At 49.8% G+C, this 15,608-nt stretch overlaps 1 protein-coding gene across 1 annotated transcript in view; it reads left to right on the top strand.

Annotated features, from left to right (window-relative positions):
- SLC13A5 (solute carrier family 13 member 5) overlaps positions 1 to 9,523 on the top strand; it is a 29,420-nt gene extending 19,897 nt beyond the window's left edge. The window contains exons 10-12 of the mRNA XM_066363391.1: positions 809 to 970; positions 4,378 to 4,515; positions 6,225 to 9,523. Of these exons, the coding sequence (XP_066219488.1) occupies positions 809 to 970; positions 4,378 to 4,515; positions 6,225 to 6,356 (432 nt within the window). The 3' untranslated portion in view covers positions 6,357 to 9,523. The remainder of the gene's footprint in view (positions 1 to 808; positions 971 to 4,377; positions 4,516 to 6,224) is intronic.
- The last annotated feature ends 6,085 nt before the right edge of the window (positions 9,524 to 15,608 follow it).

Genomic DNA, 15,608 nt, shown 5'->3' with positions numbered 1-15,608 from the left:
GGCTGCGGGAGGGGAAGAGAGAGACAGAGAGGAAGGAGAGGGGGAGGGGTGGAGAAGCAGATGGGTGCTTCTCCTGTGTGCCCTGGCCGGGAATCGAACCCGGGATTCCTGCATGCCAGGCCGACGCTCTACCGCTGAGCCAACGGGCCAGGGCCTGTTTCCCTTAAATTTGAATGCTCCTCCAGGCTCTGTCCTTGGCCTCTTCTCTGTTCACTTTTCATTTTTCCCCTGGACAATTTCTTCTCAGCCCAAAGCACCAATCCAGATCCCTAATTTCTGCCTTAAATTTCTCTCTTGACTTTCAAGAACTGTAGGTGACTGAGAAGAGACGATGGACATGAGATGTTTTGGGTGACTTGGTGACTGATCGGGTGGAAAAGGGGAGGGAGACAGTGATTCCCCAATGACTCCTGCTCTTCTAGGTTGATGGTGATGGTGAGTCTATTCACCAAGCTGGGGAACCCAGGACGAGCAGTAGACTCTGTGCTAGAGTGGATGAATGCAGGTTGGGGATATGTTGAGTCATATGCTCACCGGACATCTGGGTATAAATTCTAGGATTATTATGGGTGTTTATGTCTAGAGAGTAGATTTCCAGGTGGGTAGAAACACAGATTTTGGAAACAGCAGAATGAGGATGGAGATTGAAAATGTGGGCATGAAGGAGATCCCCCTATGGGATGTATGCAGAGAGAATAAGAAAGAGGGGGTGGGCTGAGCTCCCTAGAGAAAGCTGAGGGTCCCTCCTGACCCTGGAGGAACTGTAAGCCAGTAGCCCTTCAGTGACTTCCCTCCTGGTGCTTCCCAGGTCTCAGGGCTGTCCGAATGGGTGGGAAAGCAGATGGAGCCCTTGCACGCCGTGCCCCCGGCAGCCATCACCTTGATCCTGTCCTTGCTCGTGGCTGTATTCACTGAATGCACAAGCAATGTGGCCACTACCACCCTGTTCCTGCCTATCTTTGCCTCCATGGTAAGTAACCCTCCTGGGGAAGGGGGACCCTTAGCTATCATTTCATAAGCTATCAACCTATGACTATGTCCTAAGTCCCTAGAGAGGAAGTGAAATCAGGGGCCAGAACCCAGTTGGGCTTTCAAGATGTGGCTCTGGCCCTGGCTCTGAAAGGACTTGTGTGTCCTTGATGACCCTGGGACTGCCACTGTGCTTTGCTGGTTATTTTTCGTATCCCCATGCTTGCCCAAAGTACTAAGCATAAACCAGTGCTCAAAATTGATTTAAATGTAACTATTTCTTAAGATGGGGAGACAGGATTTGCACCAAGGAAGAGTGGACCAATGCCATGAGGGGATGCTAGAGGGACTCTGGGAAGGTAGCACAGGTGTGCAAGAGTACAGCAGACACCACTGGCTGGAAAGAGGTCTTGGGGAAGGTAGGGCTTGAGAGTGGTTGAAGGGAGAGGACGTTCTGGGAAGAGGGAGAGCCCACGTAAAAGAAATGGGGTGCATGAGTCAAGACTCCCAGGAGCCTTGCATGGAAAGCCCAGGGATCAGGGATCTATGCTCTATGGGCAAACATGTTGTTGAGTTGGGACTTAGAAGAAAGCAGAGCTTATAGGAAAATCAGCTGTGATCTTCTCTTGTGTTTTTTTCCGTTGCTCGTGACAATACCGACCTCAAGGTGGTACAGGAAGAGCCCTGAGCTTGGAGTCAGAGACCTGAAAGTTGTGGGGTCCTTGAACATGTCACTTAAGTTCTTTCCTCCTACATGTGTGCTGAGAGCCGTGAGATGAGGGCTATGAAAAACGAGCCAGGGAGAGGCTGTGGTTGCTATTCGGAGTTGGGATACAGACTTACAGAAACCTGAACACAGAAGTGCAGTTGGCAAATTTCCATTTGGCTGCTAAGGTGTCCATGTGAATGAAAAGCAAACCCAAGTGGGTTTCTCCTTTCAATCCAAGTGAAGAAGAAAGTGTTAGAAATAGCAAGGTGGCCCCATCTTTCCTTCCCTTAAGCAGGCTGCCCAGCCATAAGCCAAGGAGCTGGGCATGGGGTGGGGAGGCCTCCCTTCCTCTAGCAAAGGTTTGGCTTTGTTCTCCAGCCCCAGCAGTGAACCCCAAGAGCCCCAAGCCAGGCAAACGGAGGTCTTAACCCGATGGGCTGGCCAGGTTGTTCCTAAACCAGTGTTTCTATAACTGGAATCCCTAAATAAGATTCCTCACAGCTACCATCAAGCCCACTCATACTCCAGCATCAAGACCCAGCTTTGAGAAAGAGAAAGATGTTGACCTTCCCAGCTGGCTCACAGAGCCACATGGGTTTCATACACTGTGTGTACCGAAGGCCAGGACAGACACCCCTATCTGGGGGGCAGGAAATGGACTGGCCCCTGCGTGGGACCTCAGGCACTCCCAGAAGGAGTTCACGGTGCAGCCTTTACAGAGACCTGTTTATCCATGGGAACCACAACCTGAACCTGCTCACACACTCTGACTCAGCAATTCATGGCTGGGAATATGTCTTAGGAAATCATCAGAGATGTTTATAAGCATATACAGTTGACTGTTGAATAATGCAAGGGTTAGGGACCCTGACCTCCTGCAGAGTTGAAAATCCATATATAACTTTTGACTGCCCCAGAACTTAGTACAGTCCTTCAGTATCCACAGGGAATTGGTTCCAGAATCTCCCTCAGATACCAACATCTGCAGATGCTGAAGTCCCATATATAAAATGGCATAGAGCAGTGCATACAGTTGGCCCTCCACATCGGCAGGGCCAGCCTGAGTCGCAATTGGTTGACTCTGCAGATGGAAACCCTGGAGATACAGAGGGCTAACTATACATTTATTGAAAAAAATCTATGTGTAAGTAAAACCACACAGTGCAAACCCAGGTTGTTCAAGGGCAAATTGTTTTATAAAGATGCACATCATAGAATTATTTATTATTAAAATATTTCCATAAATAGTAGGGGATTGATGAAAAAAGTTATATAGTCATACAATTATGAAACCAATTTTTAAAAATCAGAGTTTTGAAGGGCATTTAATAAAATAATAACATGCATAACTTTTTAAAATTGAAAATGTAATATATGTACATGGCTTACAAATGTCAAATAATACCAAAGTGTATAGGCCTTAACCCTCTAGCCTCCTCCTAGTAACAATTTCTGTTAAATTTCTTAGGTATCTTTCTGGATGTATTACACACACGCTCTCTCTCTTTTATTTAAGTGAGAGGAGTGGAGATAGACAGACTCCTGCATGTGCCCCCAACAAGGATCCACCCAGTGACCCACATCTGGGGCCGATGCTCTGCCCATCTGGGGCCATGCTCACAACCAAGCTATTTTTAGTGTCTGAGGTGAAGGCTCCATGGAGCCATTTTCAGCACCCAGGGCCAATGTGCTCAAACCAATCAAGCCATGTGGGGGGAGGGTAGTGAGAAGGGGGAGAAGAAGGGGTGGAGAAGCTGATGGTTGCTTCTCCTGTATGTCCTGACTGGGGATCAAACCCAGGACTTCCACATGCTAGGTCAACACTCTACCACTGAGCCAGCCAGCCAGGGCCACACTCTTTCATTTTTAAACAAATGGTATTATTCTATGGTCCTGTTCTACACCTTAAATTTTTAAAACTCTAACTGTCGATGGTGGAGGTCTTTCCATGCTAGTACATACAACCTGCTCAGTTCTTCCTTACAGCTGCAGACTGTTCAATGTTTGTGATCATTTTATGATCCTGTTTCCTGTGTGTTTGCTGTTTATAATGTTGCAATGAACATCTTTGCATATGTGTCTACCCTCATGTACATGTAAATATGCATGCTACATTATTAATTTGGATAGTATGAATTAGACTATGATAACATTCATGCATTCAACAAATATTTTTACCATCTATCTCCTCTGTGCTAGGTGCTGTTACATGTGGCTGAATTTTAAGCTGTAGAATAAAAAAAATATGGATACCAAATTCCATATTCAAATGACCCCAAATGAGTACAAAAACACACACATACACTGATGTATCTGTAGATGAGAAGGTGGTCCCTGCCCTCGAGGCTCTCTCGATCTGCGGCAGGACAGGAACGTGCACATGTGGGCTGCAGGAACACGTCAAGATTCAGTGCAGTCTCAGTGGCTGGCGTGGCCTTTGGCACATAGTAGGTGACTAAGAAATATACATTGAATGAATTGAGGGGGTTTGGAGAGACTTCCCGAGGAGATGGCTCTGAGCTCAGCCTTTGGGGTCCAGCAGAGTTTCACCCAGAGACATGGCAAAGGGTAGGGGACCCAGGACAAAGGCACTGAGATGGGAACACACACAGTACATGAAGGGGATGCTTTTCAGAGTGGTGGTCCCGGGAGCTTTCGTTTCTGTATCTGTGACACTGCAGTGCTGTGTTTCCCCCCAGTCACGTTCCATTGGCCTCAACCCGCTGTACGTCATGCTCCCCTGTACCCTGAGTGCGTCCTTTGCCTTCATGTTGCCCGTGGCCACCCCACCTAACGCCATCGTGTTTGCCTACGGACACCTCAAGGTTTCTGACATGGTAATGCAGCTGCTTTTATTTACTCCTATCAGCTCTATGCTTTTGCCGTGAGGGGCGCCCTGTTTTTGTTTTTTTTTTTCTTTTGGTTTTTTTTTTTTGTATTTTTCCAAAACTGGAAACGAGGAGGCAGTCAGACATACTCCGGCATGCGCCCGACCAGGATCCACCTGGCACGCCCACCAGGGGGCGATTCTCTGCCCATCTGGGGCATCGCTCTGTCACGACCAGAGCCACTCTAGCGCCTGGGGCAGAGGCCAAGGAGCCATCCCCAGTGCCCGGGCAGTCTTTTGCTCCAATGGAGCCTTGGCTGTGGGAGGGGAAGAGAGAGACAGAGAGGAAGGAGAGGGGGAGGGGTGGAGAAGCAGATGGGCGCTTCTCCTGTGTGCCCTGGCCGGGAATCAAACCTGGGACTTCCGCACGCCAGGCCGATGCTCTACCACTGAGCCAACCGGCCAGGGCCGCCCTGTTTTATTAATGATGCGTTACGTCGTGTGATTTGGGAATACCACCAAAAGTCCAGATCTATCCTCATTATTTGCATTTATATGCAGCTTTTCCTCTTTTTTTGAAATGACCTCACATTCCATACTGTTCTGTCTCCCAAAGCTGAGAGGTGGGTTATAGAATCTCCCACCTGGAGGCGCCCAAGCAGCCAGCAGGGAAACCCTCGCTGATCACTTGGAAGGGGTGAGGGTGGGAGTCCCACATGGCCAAGGTGGATGTGACAAACTAGCAAGACCTGTGAGGACAGTCAGGAAGGACAGGTGGAGATGGGGAGGGTGTGAATACTAATGACAGCCAAAGATATTGACAGAGGTGTTTGAAGGTGCAGAAGCAGGACAGGAAGAGAGAGACCACCGCCTGGGAGCAGATGGTGCCAGAGCTGGGCTCCCTTCAGTTCCGCTTTGGCTTAATGGCCTCTGACAGTGGGAGCAGTGGGAGGGCAGCTCTGAGAAGGGGACAGGCCAGAAAGGGAGCAGTCTTTTATTATTATTATTATTCATGTTTAGAGAGAGAGGAGAGAGGTGGGGGAAGAGCAGGAAGCATCAACTCCCATATGTGCCTTGACTAGGCAAGCCCAGGGTTTTGAACCGGCGACCTCAGCGTTCCAGGTTGACGCTTTCTCTACTGTGCCACTACAGGTCAGGCCTGTGGCACATTCTTAAAAAGAGGATGTGTAGTCCAGAAACCATGGACTACAAACTCAACTGCAATCCCCAGTGGAAAATTTACAACAGGGCGGGAAAGTAGTGGTTAATGAGCGTGAAGAAAAGACCAGCCTTAGAAAGAGCCGTGTGAGGTTCTTGGGAAGCCAGCAGGTGCTTGTGGGACAGTGAAGGTGCTCTGGTCAGCACAGGACCTAGAATCAGACCTGGGCTCCTCCAATAAGTCTCCGCGTAGCCTGAGTGTTGCCTCATGTCACCTCCCTGAGGCCCAGTTTTCCAAATATTCAGGTAGGCAGGAAACCTGCCATCAAGCCTGTTTTCCCAGGGATGCTCTGAGCACCAAAGGTACTGGATAGGAAATTGCTTTGTCTGGGCGTGGGGTGAGCACAGAGCATGGCCCAGGGACAGGAAGCCCCACAAACCAGCTGTCCCCTTCTCCAAGAGCACTAGTTCCCAGTGTCCTATTCACCTCTGTTCTGGCATCCGAGGGGGGCTGACTCTGACCCTGTTTTTTCATTTGTTTTTTGTTGTTTTTTTTTCCAGGTAAAGACAGGACTAATGATGAACATAATTGGAGTCTTCTGTGTATTTCTGGCGGTCAACACCTGGGGACGGGCCATATTTGACCTGGATCGTTTCCCTGATTGGGCTAATGTGACACATATTGAGACTTAGGAAGAGCCACGGGATTGCAACACAGGCCCCACCCTCCTGAGGACTCCTGAACCTTCTGGCATACCTTGCAGCAGAGCTTGGGGTTTATACCCCAAAGTGACCCAACGATGCTCACACCCCACAGAGACCCAGGCCTGGGTCATAGGTGGGGACAGGTGGCTGAAGGGCAGGTTCGAAAGTGGAGGGAGCCTCCCCACAGGTAGCTGGCGTCCGTCTACCTTGGGTGCCTGCCATCACCCCTGGGACAGGCAGACTGGACAGGGACCAGGACACCGGCTCCTGTCCCAACTCAGCCTTGAGCTGGCCTCACGCTGGGCTCTGATATCCACTTGCTTAGTCCCAGGGTCATCTAAATGGGAATCAGATCCCAGCTTAGGAGGTGGAAAAACTACCTTCCACAGTCCACGCCTGTTGCTGCTGACCTTGGGCTGCCTGGGATCACTCCTGTCACTCGGAAGGGACAACCTAGCCCAGGGACAACACATCGGGTCCTGGGAAGCTTTCTACCAGTGGAGTGAGAGTGGGAATCCGAGCCTCCTGGGACCACCAGGAGTATAGTGCCACCACCAAAGGATGAGGAATTCTAGTTGATAACTTCTGGACCACAGCACCCCTGCTACACCTTTGGCAAACCAGCTCGCCTCCTTACCTCGCTCCATTATAACTGACGGTTTGGACCCCTTTCCCAGCTCCTAGGTCCCTTCGTTTTCTGAGCCAATGTTCACTGGGATCCCCTGGCTGCCACCCTCCAGCTCCCCCTATTTTCTCAGGTCAGTTTGGCTCTTCTGGGAGACACTCTTCCTGCCACCCCACACAGCCGGGATCACACTCCAAGTATGGGCAGTTATGGCTTCTTTGGGGTCATAGTCAGTATCTAGGTCTTCCCTCACCTGCAGGCCCAGAGCAGACAGAGCTGTTAATTGCCAAGAGCAGAGTCCCTCTGCCCTGCCAGAGTTTCCCCTGGGGAAAGCCTTCCCTTTGCGGACTGGTCTTCACAGCGACTCCTGGCGGTGATGGAGCTGAGAATGAACCGTGCTTGATGGTCCCTGAGCAGACGGGTCTGCCTGTGAGTGAATCTACTTGAAGTTGCTGGAGCCAAGACCCCAGAATGACTGTGGCAATCCTCAGAACCCCTGTGAGAGAGACATGAGAGATACCCTCTTGTCCAACGACCCCATTTTCTTTCCTTTATGTGCTGCTCTGGAGGAGAGGCAGTGGCAGATATAGAAGGTCCACTAATGGCAGTTTTCAGGGCAGGACAAAGTATGGGAACCCAGGGAAATCCCCTCAAGGACCGAGCGTGTCCCCAGTTCCTTGGGTGGGAGGATTCTTGACTACTCCATCTGTCTCCCATGGAAAGGGGCAATGCGCTGTCTTTGGCTTTCTGCTATGTGTGTGTGGGGGGGGGGGGGGGGCAGGGGCAGGTGGATCAATGGACACTTATAAACTGCCCACCTCCTGTGTGCCAGGCCTCCCTGTACCTGGTGCATTCGCTACGTATCTCACTTGACCTTTGCAGCAGCAGCCCTGTCGGGTGGGCAGGTGCTACTTGGTTATCTTTCAGGAATACTGAGGCTCAGAGAAACCAAGCAAGTCAGATGTCCAGCCATTCAAGTTACAAGCACTTAGGGTTCTAATCCAGAACTTCAGCCTCCATATCCACTTCTCCCTCCTCTGGTCACTAAGGGCCTTAGCCTTATAAGGCCTACAGGGAAAAGTGGGTGGCCGATAGCAAGTCCACCCCATGGCCCTGTCTGCTCAGGGAAGACCATCGAACAAGAGCCCCCTTTCTGCTGCCTCCTCTGAGACGGCTCAGGACAGTGCTGGAGCAGACAGGGCTGGTCTTTGCCTGAAGAAGCTAGTCATTTGGTTGGAGAGAGCAATAGGAAAGTGGCTACCTGCTCCTCCTACCAACATAAAACGGATGCACCCCTCTACCACTGTTCTCTACACTGCTGCTGTGGGTGTGGCTGCCACACCAGCCTGAAACCCCTACCCCTCGGACTTACACTGCCTACTGGATCCAGTGCCAGCACTCTGACCCACAGCAGCCCACCATAAGTGTGATTGGTAAATAAACAAGTGATCGGTGTTGTTAATGAGATGCACACTTGTGGTCATGGGCAAGGTCAGTGAAGGTCATCCCAGGTGGGAAATGAAAGATGAGTAGGCTGGTCGGGCTGATGAGGGAGGAAGTGGTGGGGGGTTGGTGGAGAACTCTATCAGAGTCCATCTACTTGGTGGGGGCTTGAGGAGAGCAGATCCCCCGCCCCCGCCCCCGGCTGAGGAGGCTGACTAATGGCTGTTTCTATACAACTTCTCTTGAAGGAAGTTGGAGCTATGTTAATAGTCATGGCCAGTGCCAATCAGGATTGTTTTTGGTTACAAGTGAGAGAAAAACCCAGCTAGCAGTAGCTAAACCATAAGGACACTTATTGCCTACTTAGCACGAAGTCTGGAGGGAGACAGCTGCTGCCGATGGCCTAGCAGCTCACTCAGGCCACCAAGGACTTGGACTCTACCATCCGCTCTGCATCTTAAGGGTTTCGTGCCTTTTTTCATTCTCTTGCCTGACCGTCCCGCTGCGTACACATCTGTACTGAAGGCAGGAAGAAAGAGGCGTGGGTGGGGGCATGGCAATGCCTGCTTCATCTTTCCCTTTTACTAGGGAAGCAAAAGCAGAAGCTCCTACAGACTTCCCTTTATGTCTTATTGGCCAGAACTAGGTCACATGTCCACCTGTTGGCCAATAATTGACAAAGGGTAATTGGAATACCATGAGACCAATTAGGACCTATCTCTTGGGCTTGGAGATATGTTTCCTATAATGAAAAGATTTCTACCTACTCTCTATCATCTCTGGAACACTAACAAAAATAATGGATAGTGAGGCTTTTGCTCTGGATTCCAACCAAGAAATCATGTCAGTAGCACAGAGTCCAATTCTCCAAATCACACAGACATTCTTGGGGAATGCCCCTGATGGCATCTTTTTGTTTGTGAACATAAAGATAAAATGCTGATTGATTAAAAACTATACCTTGCAGTCCTCTTAGGTCAGGACTCTTTCTTCCAGATCCCACAGCCTCCTAAAAGCTTGTCTCCCAACTCACCAGGGAAGCTTCTTTCCACATTAAAAACAAACAAACAAACAACAATAAAAAAAACATCAAGAAGAATCTTCCACACTGGGGGATAGGTTTGTACATTCGTTAACAGAAAGCTTATCATGTTAGGCTGGAATCCTGGCAACCAGATATTCCGTTTATTTCCCCCGGCACCCTGAACCTGGGCTCCTGTTCTCCCTTCCCTGCCCAAGGAATGTCTTCCAGGCGCTTCTGGGATCTGCTGGTCCACGCACCCACTCCGCCTCAGTTTCACAGCAGCATCTATGTCCCTGCTCCCAGTGACTGAGCGTAGAGTAACACTAAAATTCAGTCTCAGGACACCCTGTTAGCCAATCAAGAGATGCCAAATAATTTTTATATTTAAAAAAATATGAACACAGTAAAAGAAATTTCAACAGGACAAAAAGAATTGCAACATGTCCCTCCTGCTTCAGACCCGAGGCTTCCGCCCCTTCCAGGAAGGCAGGCACTATCAACAGCTCCTTACATGCCTTTCCAGAGCTGTTACATACATACGAGCTTATGGAGTCCATAGCTATCCTCTATATTACATATGGGAGCATAGTCTACGCCTTTTCTTGTTTCCACCCCCACCCTATTCCCTACCCGCAACCCTGCTAAACTTCTTTGGAGGTCATTCCATTTTGGCACATATTAAGTTTGACTAGTGTGGTTTTTTAATTCAATAAAAATTTTTTTTTAATTGAGGCAAAATTAAATTCAGTGACTAGCACAGATCTTAGTGTACAATTCAATGATTTAGACAACTATACACATCATGTCAGCAACATTCCATTTCCATCTCCCTCCCCTCTGAGGGTTCTCCTGCCCCTTCCAGCAATCTGCACCTTCTCTAGGCAACCGCTGTACTCATTTCTGTTACCATGGGCTACCTGCTTGTTAAACTTCATATAAGTGGAATCCTACAGTACATACTCTTTTGTGTCTGATGTATTTTGTTTAACAAAATGCTTCTGAGATTAATACCTGTTGTTGTGTGTATCCATTCGTTCTTTTTATTATTGTTGCTAAGGAGTGGTCCATTGTATGAATATACCACACTTTGTTTATTCTACGCTGATGGTTGTTCCCATTTGGGGCTATTATGAATAAAACCGTTATTAAGTTTTCTGAACAAGTCCCTTCTGGACGTATGTTTTCGTCTCTCTTGGATGTATGACTATGAGTAAGCTTTAGTCTTATGTAAGAGCTGCGTTGCATTCCATTGTAAGTATGTATCATATAAAACAAATCCCCTACTGATGGACATTTGAGTTGTTTCCAGTCTTTTGCTAATACTGTAATAAACACTTCTGTATTTGCATATTTGTGTACTACTGTGAGGAGAATACTTTCCTAGAATGAAGTGCTGGGTCAAGGAGTATGGGTATTTAAATATGGGACAGATATTGCCAAATTATTTTTCAAAGAGGTAATGCCAATATATATATTCTCAAGAATGTTCATGAGACCTTATTTAATCACATTGTTAGCAACTCTTTGCATAATTGAACTTCTCAAGCTTTGCTAATCTGGTAGTTGAAAAGGCTATGTCATGATTTTCATTTTAATCACTTTAAATCGCAAGTAACACTGAACATTTTTCATATATTTAAATCCATTTGTGTGTCTTTTTTTGTAGAATCCCTGTCTTTTTCTCATTTTTTGAGTTTTTTAAAGACCTTTTCTTAGTCATTTGTAAGAACTCTTTATATATTAAGGAAATTAATAATTTACCTGTCATTTGAATTTATAGTATATGTTAAGATCTGGTGTATCTAGTTCCTTTTTATTCTTTTTAATTTATTCCCCCTAGCTATTCTCACATATTTCTCCATAAGAATTTCTTAGTCAGCTTCTCTAGTTCCAAAAATAACCTGCTTGGCATTTACCCCTCTGGCTATCTCTCCTACTACTGTTTTCTTCTCTCTCCAGAGTTTCTTGAGCTCAGCACTCTTGTCATTTGGACCAAGTCATCCTTTTTTGTAGGGAACAGTTCTGTGCACTGTGGGACATTTGGCAGCATCTTGGTTTCTATTCACCAGATACCAATAGCAGCCCTGCACCCTTCCACCCTGAGATGCGACAATGAATAATGTCTGCAAATGTCTGAGACTGACGCACTCTGACCTAGCCACACTGCCCTTCTTAATGCTCCTAGAACATGAAAAGGACTCTCCTGCTCCCACACCTCTTCTAAATCTCTGCTCAAATGTTACTTCCCAACCTATGTTAAACTCTGATTTTTCTTTATTGCACCTTTCATTTTCTAATGTAATAATGTAATGTATAATTTACTCCTTCAGCTCTTTTTTTTTTTTTTTTTGGTATTTTTCTTAAGTGAGAAGTGAGGAGGCAGTCAGACAGATTCCTGCATGTGCCTGACTGAGATCCACCTGTCTTGCCCACTAGGGGACGATGCTCTACCCATCTGGGGCATTGCTCCATTGCAACTAGAGCCACTTTAGCACCTGAGGCGAAGACCATGGAGCCGTCCTCAGCACCTGGGCCAACTTGCTCCAGTGGAGCTTTGGCTGCGGGAGGGGAAGAGAGAGATAGAGAGAAGGGAGAGAAGGAAGAGTGGAGGAGCAGACGGATGTTTTTCCTGTGTGCCCTGACTGGGAATCAAACCCAGGACATCGACAGGCCGACCCAACGCTTTAGCACTGAGCCAACCAGCTAGGGCTAACTCCTTCAGGTCTTTATTTTGTTTGTCTCTTCCCCACCTTTAAGAGTTTAAGTCCCATGAGGGCAGGGATTTTTATGTTTTGTTCTCTTTTGTATCTCCTATACCTAGAACACACCTGGCACGTAGAAGGTGTTCAATAAGTATTGAATGAATGACTGAATTAAAAGACTATATTTGTAAATTTGCTTAGGTGAGAGATGACATCTTGACAATATTGATTTCTCCTACACAATAATGTGGTGTTTTTCCATAATTTAAAGCTTTATGTCCTCCTATACAGTTTTAACGTCCCTTACAAAAAAGAAATTCTACATGTTTTTTGTGGTAAACATTTGCCCAACGTGCCTTTTTTTTTCCTCCTTAGGTGAGAGGAGGGGAGGTAGTGAGGCAGACTCCCACATGCTCTCCAACCAGGGTCCACCTGGTAATCCCTGTCTTGAGCTGACTGTGCTCAGACCAACTGAGCTTGAACCAGCCGAGCTATCCTCAGCGCCCAGGGTCAACGTTCAAACCAAATCAAGCCACTGGCCGAGGGAGAGGAAGAGGAAGAGAAGAGGGAGAGGGAGGGAAAGAGAAGCAGATGGTCGCTTCTCCTGTGTGCCGCGGCCAGGAATCGAACCTCGGACATCCGTATGCCAGGCCTATGCTCTATCCACTGAGCAACCAGCCAGGGCCCCAGCCTGCTTCTTATTTTTCTTATTAGTGGACTTGGGAAGTGAAACAGCCTGACTTACGTGGGTGGGGAACAGGCTCCCGGCAGGGTGCCCAGCCCCAGTGACTTCCATGTCAGGGTGACCCCGGGGCCCGCAGGGATGTCCAGAGGCCCCTCGGTTCCCATCGGCTGGCCCAGAGCTCTCCCTCACAGTGTCCTGGCAGGGCTTCTGCCTTGGCTGACGTGACTTCCTAGTGAGACATTGCTCAGGACAGGTCCGCTGAGTGGGCCTCCGCAGAGAACCAAGAGCTCCCCTCTGCGCTCTCCTGCAGGGCAGGGGATCCAAGCGAAGGGTGACCTTACCTTTCCTGGCCAGTACCCTAGTCTGATAGGAGGGGCCTGTGAGAGGGGACAGTTAGTTCAGTGGAGTAGGACATTGAAGGAGAGATCTTTCCTTGGCAGGCTCTGAGAGGACAGAGAATGGGGGGCCTTCCTTTCCTGCCGCCGTGTCCCCAGACCCTGGCAGATGGGCCCTTGCTCCCTACCTCACACTCTATTCCCGCCCAGGCCTGCACGGTGGGAGTGATGGGGAGACCCAAGGCGCAGGCGAGCTCAGGAGCCTCCTCCCTGGGCCCTTGCCTGTGAAACAGGCACAGTATGCCTTCGGAGGTGCTGAGAGCTCTGGGCACACGCTGCACACTTGGTGAAGGAGGATGCTCTTATTCCATCAGCCGTGGGTGCCACCACCCGGGGTCTCCTTTTCAGCGGTACCTATGAGGATGCCTGTCAGAACTACACGAGCCCTGGGTCTACCCCAAGATCACCCTGACTGTGCCTGGGGTAGCCTCCAGAGGATCTGAAACTGCGATTTAGAGCCACCCAGGGCAGGAATAAGACCTTTAGAAGCATTGAGCTCCAAAAATATTATGCACCCCCTCCTCCTGGGTAAGTCAACATAAAACAAGGTATGCCTTTGAAGCAAGAACAGAGGTGCTGACTGCTGGTGTATCAAGTGTTGTGGAGTGTCCTGCCTTACACAACACTTGGGACCTCCATTGGGGGCTCTCAGTGGCCCTGCTCAGAGCCCAGAGTTGGGAGACCCAGCAGGCAGGAGCAGGCTGTTTCAGAGGCTTGGCCGGGGCTTGCAGCTTTCAGGGAGGCTGGGAGGCAGGCTCCATGGGGCTGTGGCAGTGTCCCGTGGTTCACCACTTCACATTTATAGCTACAGAGCCTCTCAGTTTACTGTCCTTGCGGTGGGAGGCCTGGCTCTCTGGAAACCACAGCTGTGGTCAGTTGGGTGCCTGCCTGAGTGCTGAGCTGTGAGGGAGGCTCAGAAGTTTCCCAGGATGCTGGGGCCCAGCCCCTGCCTCGGATTTACCCGGGTCTCTTCCCAGAGCCAGGTTTCAGGCTGGAGGGAGCTGCCAGATATGGGGGGGTCCCCTGGTACCCGTGTCCCAATCGGCTTCCACGAGGAGCAGGAAACTTGCCAGAGCACTGGGTGCTCCTTCAGGCCCCAGGGGTCTCTGGGACGAGGGAGCTGATGGAGTCGGGGAGGGTGAGCTGTGGATAAGAGGAGGGGCGTACAGAACCAGGGCTGGGGTGCCTGGAGCTTGTCCCTTGATAAACACACAGGAAACAGGGAGCTGCTGCTCCCTGACTGAATTCCCGAATGCCTTACCCTGTGGGCTTTCGCAGGCAGTCCCATCGCCGGGGGGCTGGCCTGTGCCTTCCTGGCCTCCTGGGGGGCTTTCAGCAGACTGCACCGCAGCTGTGCCTCGGCTTAGCCAAGGAGGGGGCCGAGGCTGGGAGAGGTTAGGGAGGTGGGTGAGTCGTCCAGAGCTGGCAGCCTCGGTGGAGCCAGGACCAGAACCATCAACTTGACTCCAAAGCCCTGTTCTCTTCATTGTGCCCAGTGGACCCTAACTTATGTCTGAACTAGGGAGTGGGGTCCAGCTGGGTTGCCAGTGGCCTGGTAGAAGCAGGGCCTGGCTCCTGCGCGCCCAGCCCGAATCTGCCCTGCTTTGGCTCAGTTCAGGGGCGGCCCTGTTACAGACTGACTCCCTGCCCTGCCCTCCCCCACCTGGGCCCAGGGGCCCTGGCTCTGGCCGGCTCTTTGGGAACTCTGGGATGAGCGGGGCAGGGCTGGGAAGGAGGGAGGGAGTCCGGGGCCAGGCCTGAGACAGGCTTCTGGGGCATCTGGAAGCCCGCACCCTGCAATCGAGGGAAACCCCAGAGAGCAAACAGGGGAGGGGATGGGAGCAGGTAAGCCATGATTACTGGGTGGGGTATATACGGGACCCATGGGAGGGCTGGGCTGGGCCCACCTTGGGGAGGTGAGGCAGGAGGGCAGATACCTAAAAATGGAGCTGATTTTCATATAAATAGAATACCTATTGGGTGTGTTTCTTTTTTAAAGTTAGGATTTATTTCAGCGTTCCCTTCCTCAGCAAACAGCCCTGGCTTGCCAGTACGTGGTGGTTTGCAGCCTGTTGACACAGGCTGTGGACCGCTTCAGGTCACGGCCCTGATTCTGGGTCTCTGAAGCAAAGAGCAGGTCAGTTCTGCATTTACTGACCGCTGCTGGCTGCCTCTTCTGTGCAGGGGGATGGGGTCACGGGAAGTGGGCCCTGTCCTTGTCCTCAAGGGTGTGCACAATGCTCCTACAGACTGGGTAGAAAGGGACAGAGTTAATGCAGTCTGTGTCAGTCAAGAAAGCCTTCCAGGAGCTATTCCAAGCAGGGTTTTAAAGGGTGAATATGAGTTTTTCAGCCTCTCCTTTTTTC

The sequence above is a fragment of the Saccopteryx leptura genome, chromosome 2 (genome assembly GCF_036850995.1).
Source record: "Saccopteryx leptura isolate mSacLep1 chromosome 2, mSacLep1_pri_phased_curated, whole genome shotgun sequence".
Taxonomy (NCBI): Eukaryota; Metazoa; Chordata; class Mammalia; order Chiroptera; family Emballonuridae; genus Saccopteryx; species Saccopteryx leptura.
The sequence above is the reverse complement of the archived record's forward strand: the minus strand, read 5'-3'. Positions and strand labels throughout refer to the sequence as shown.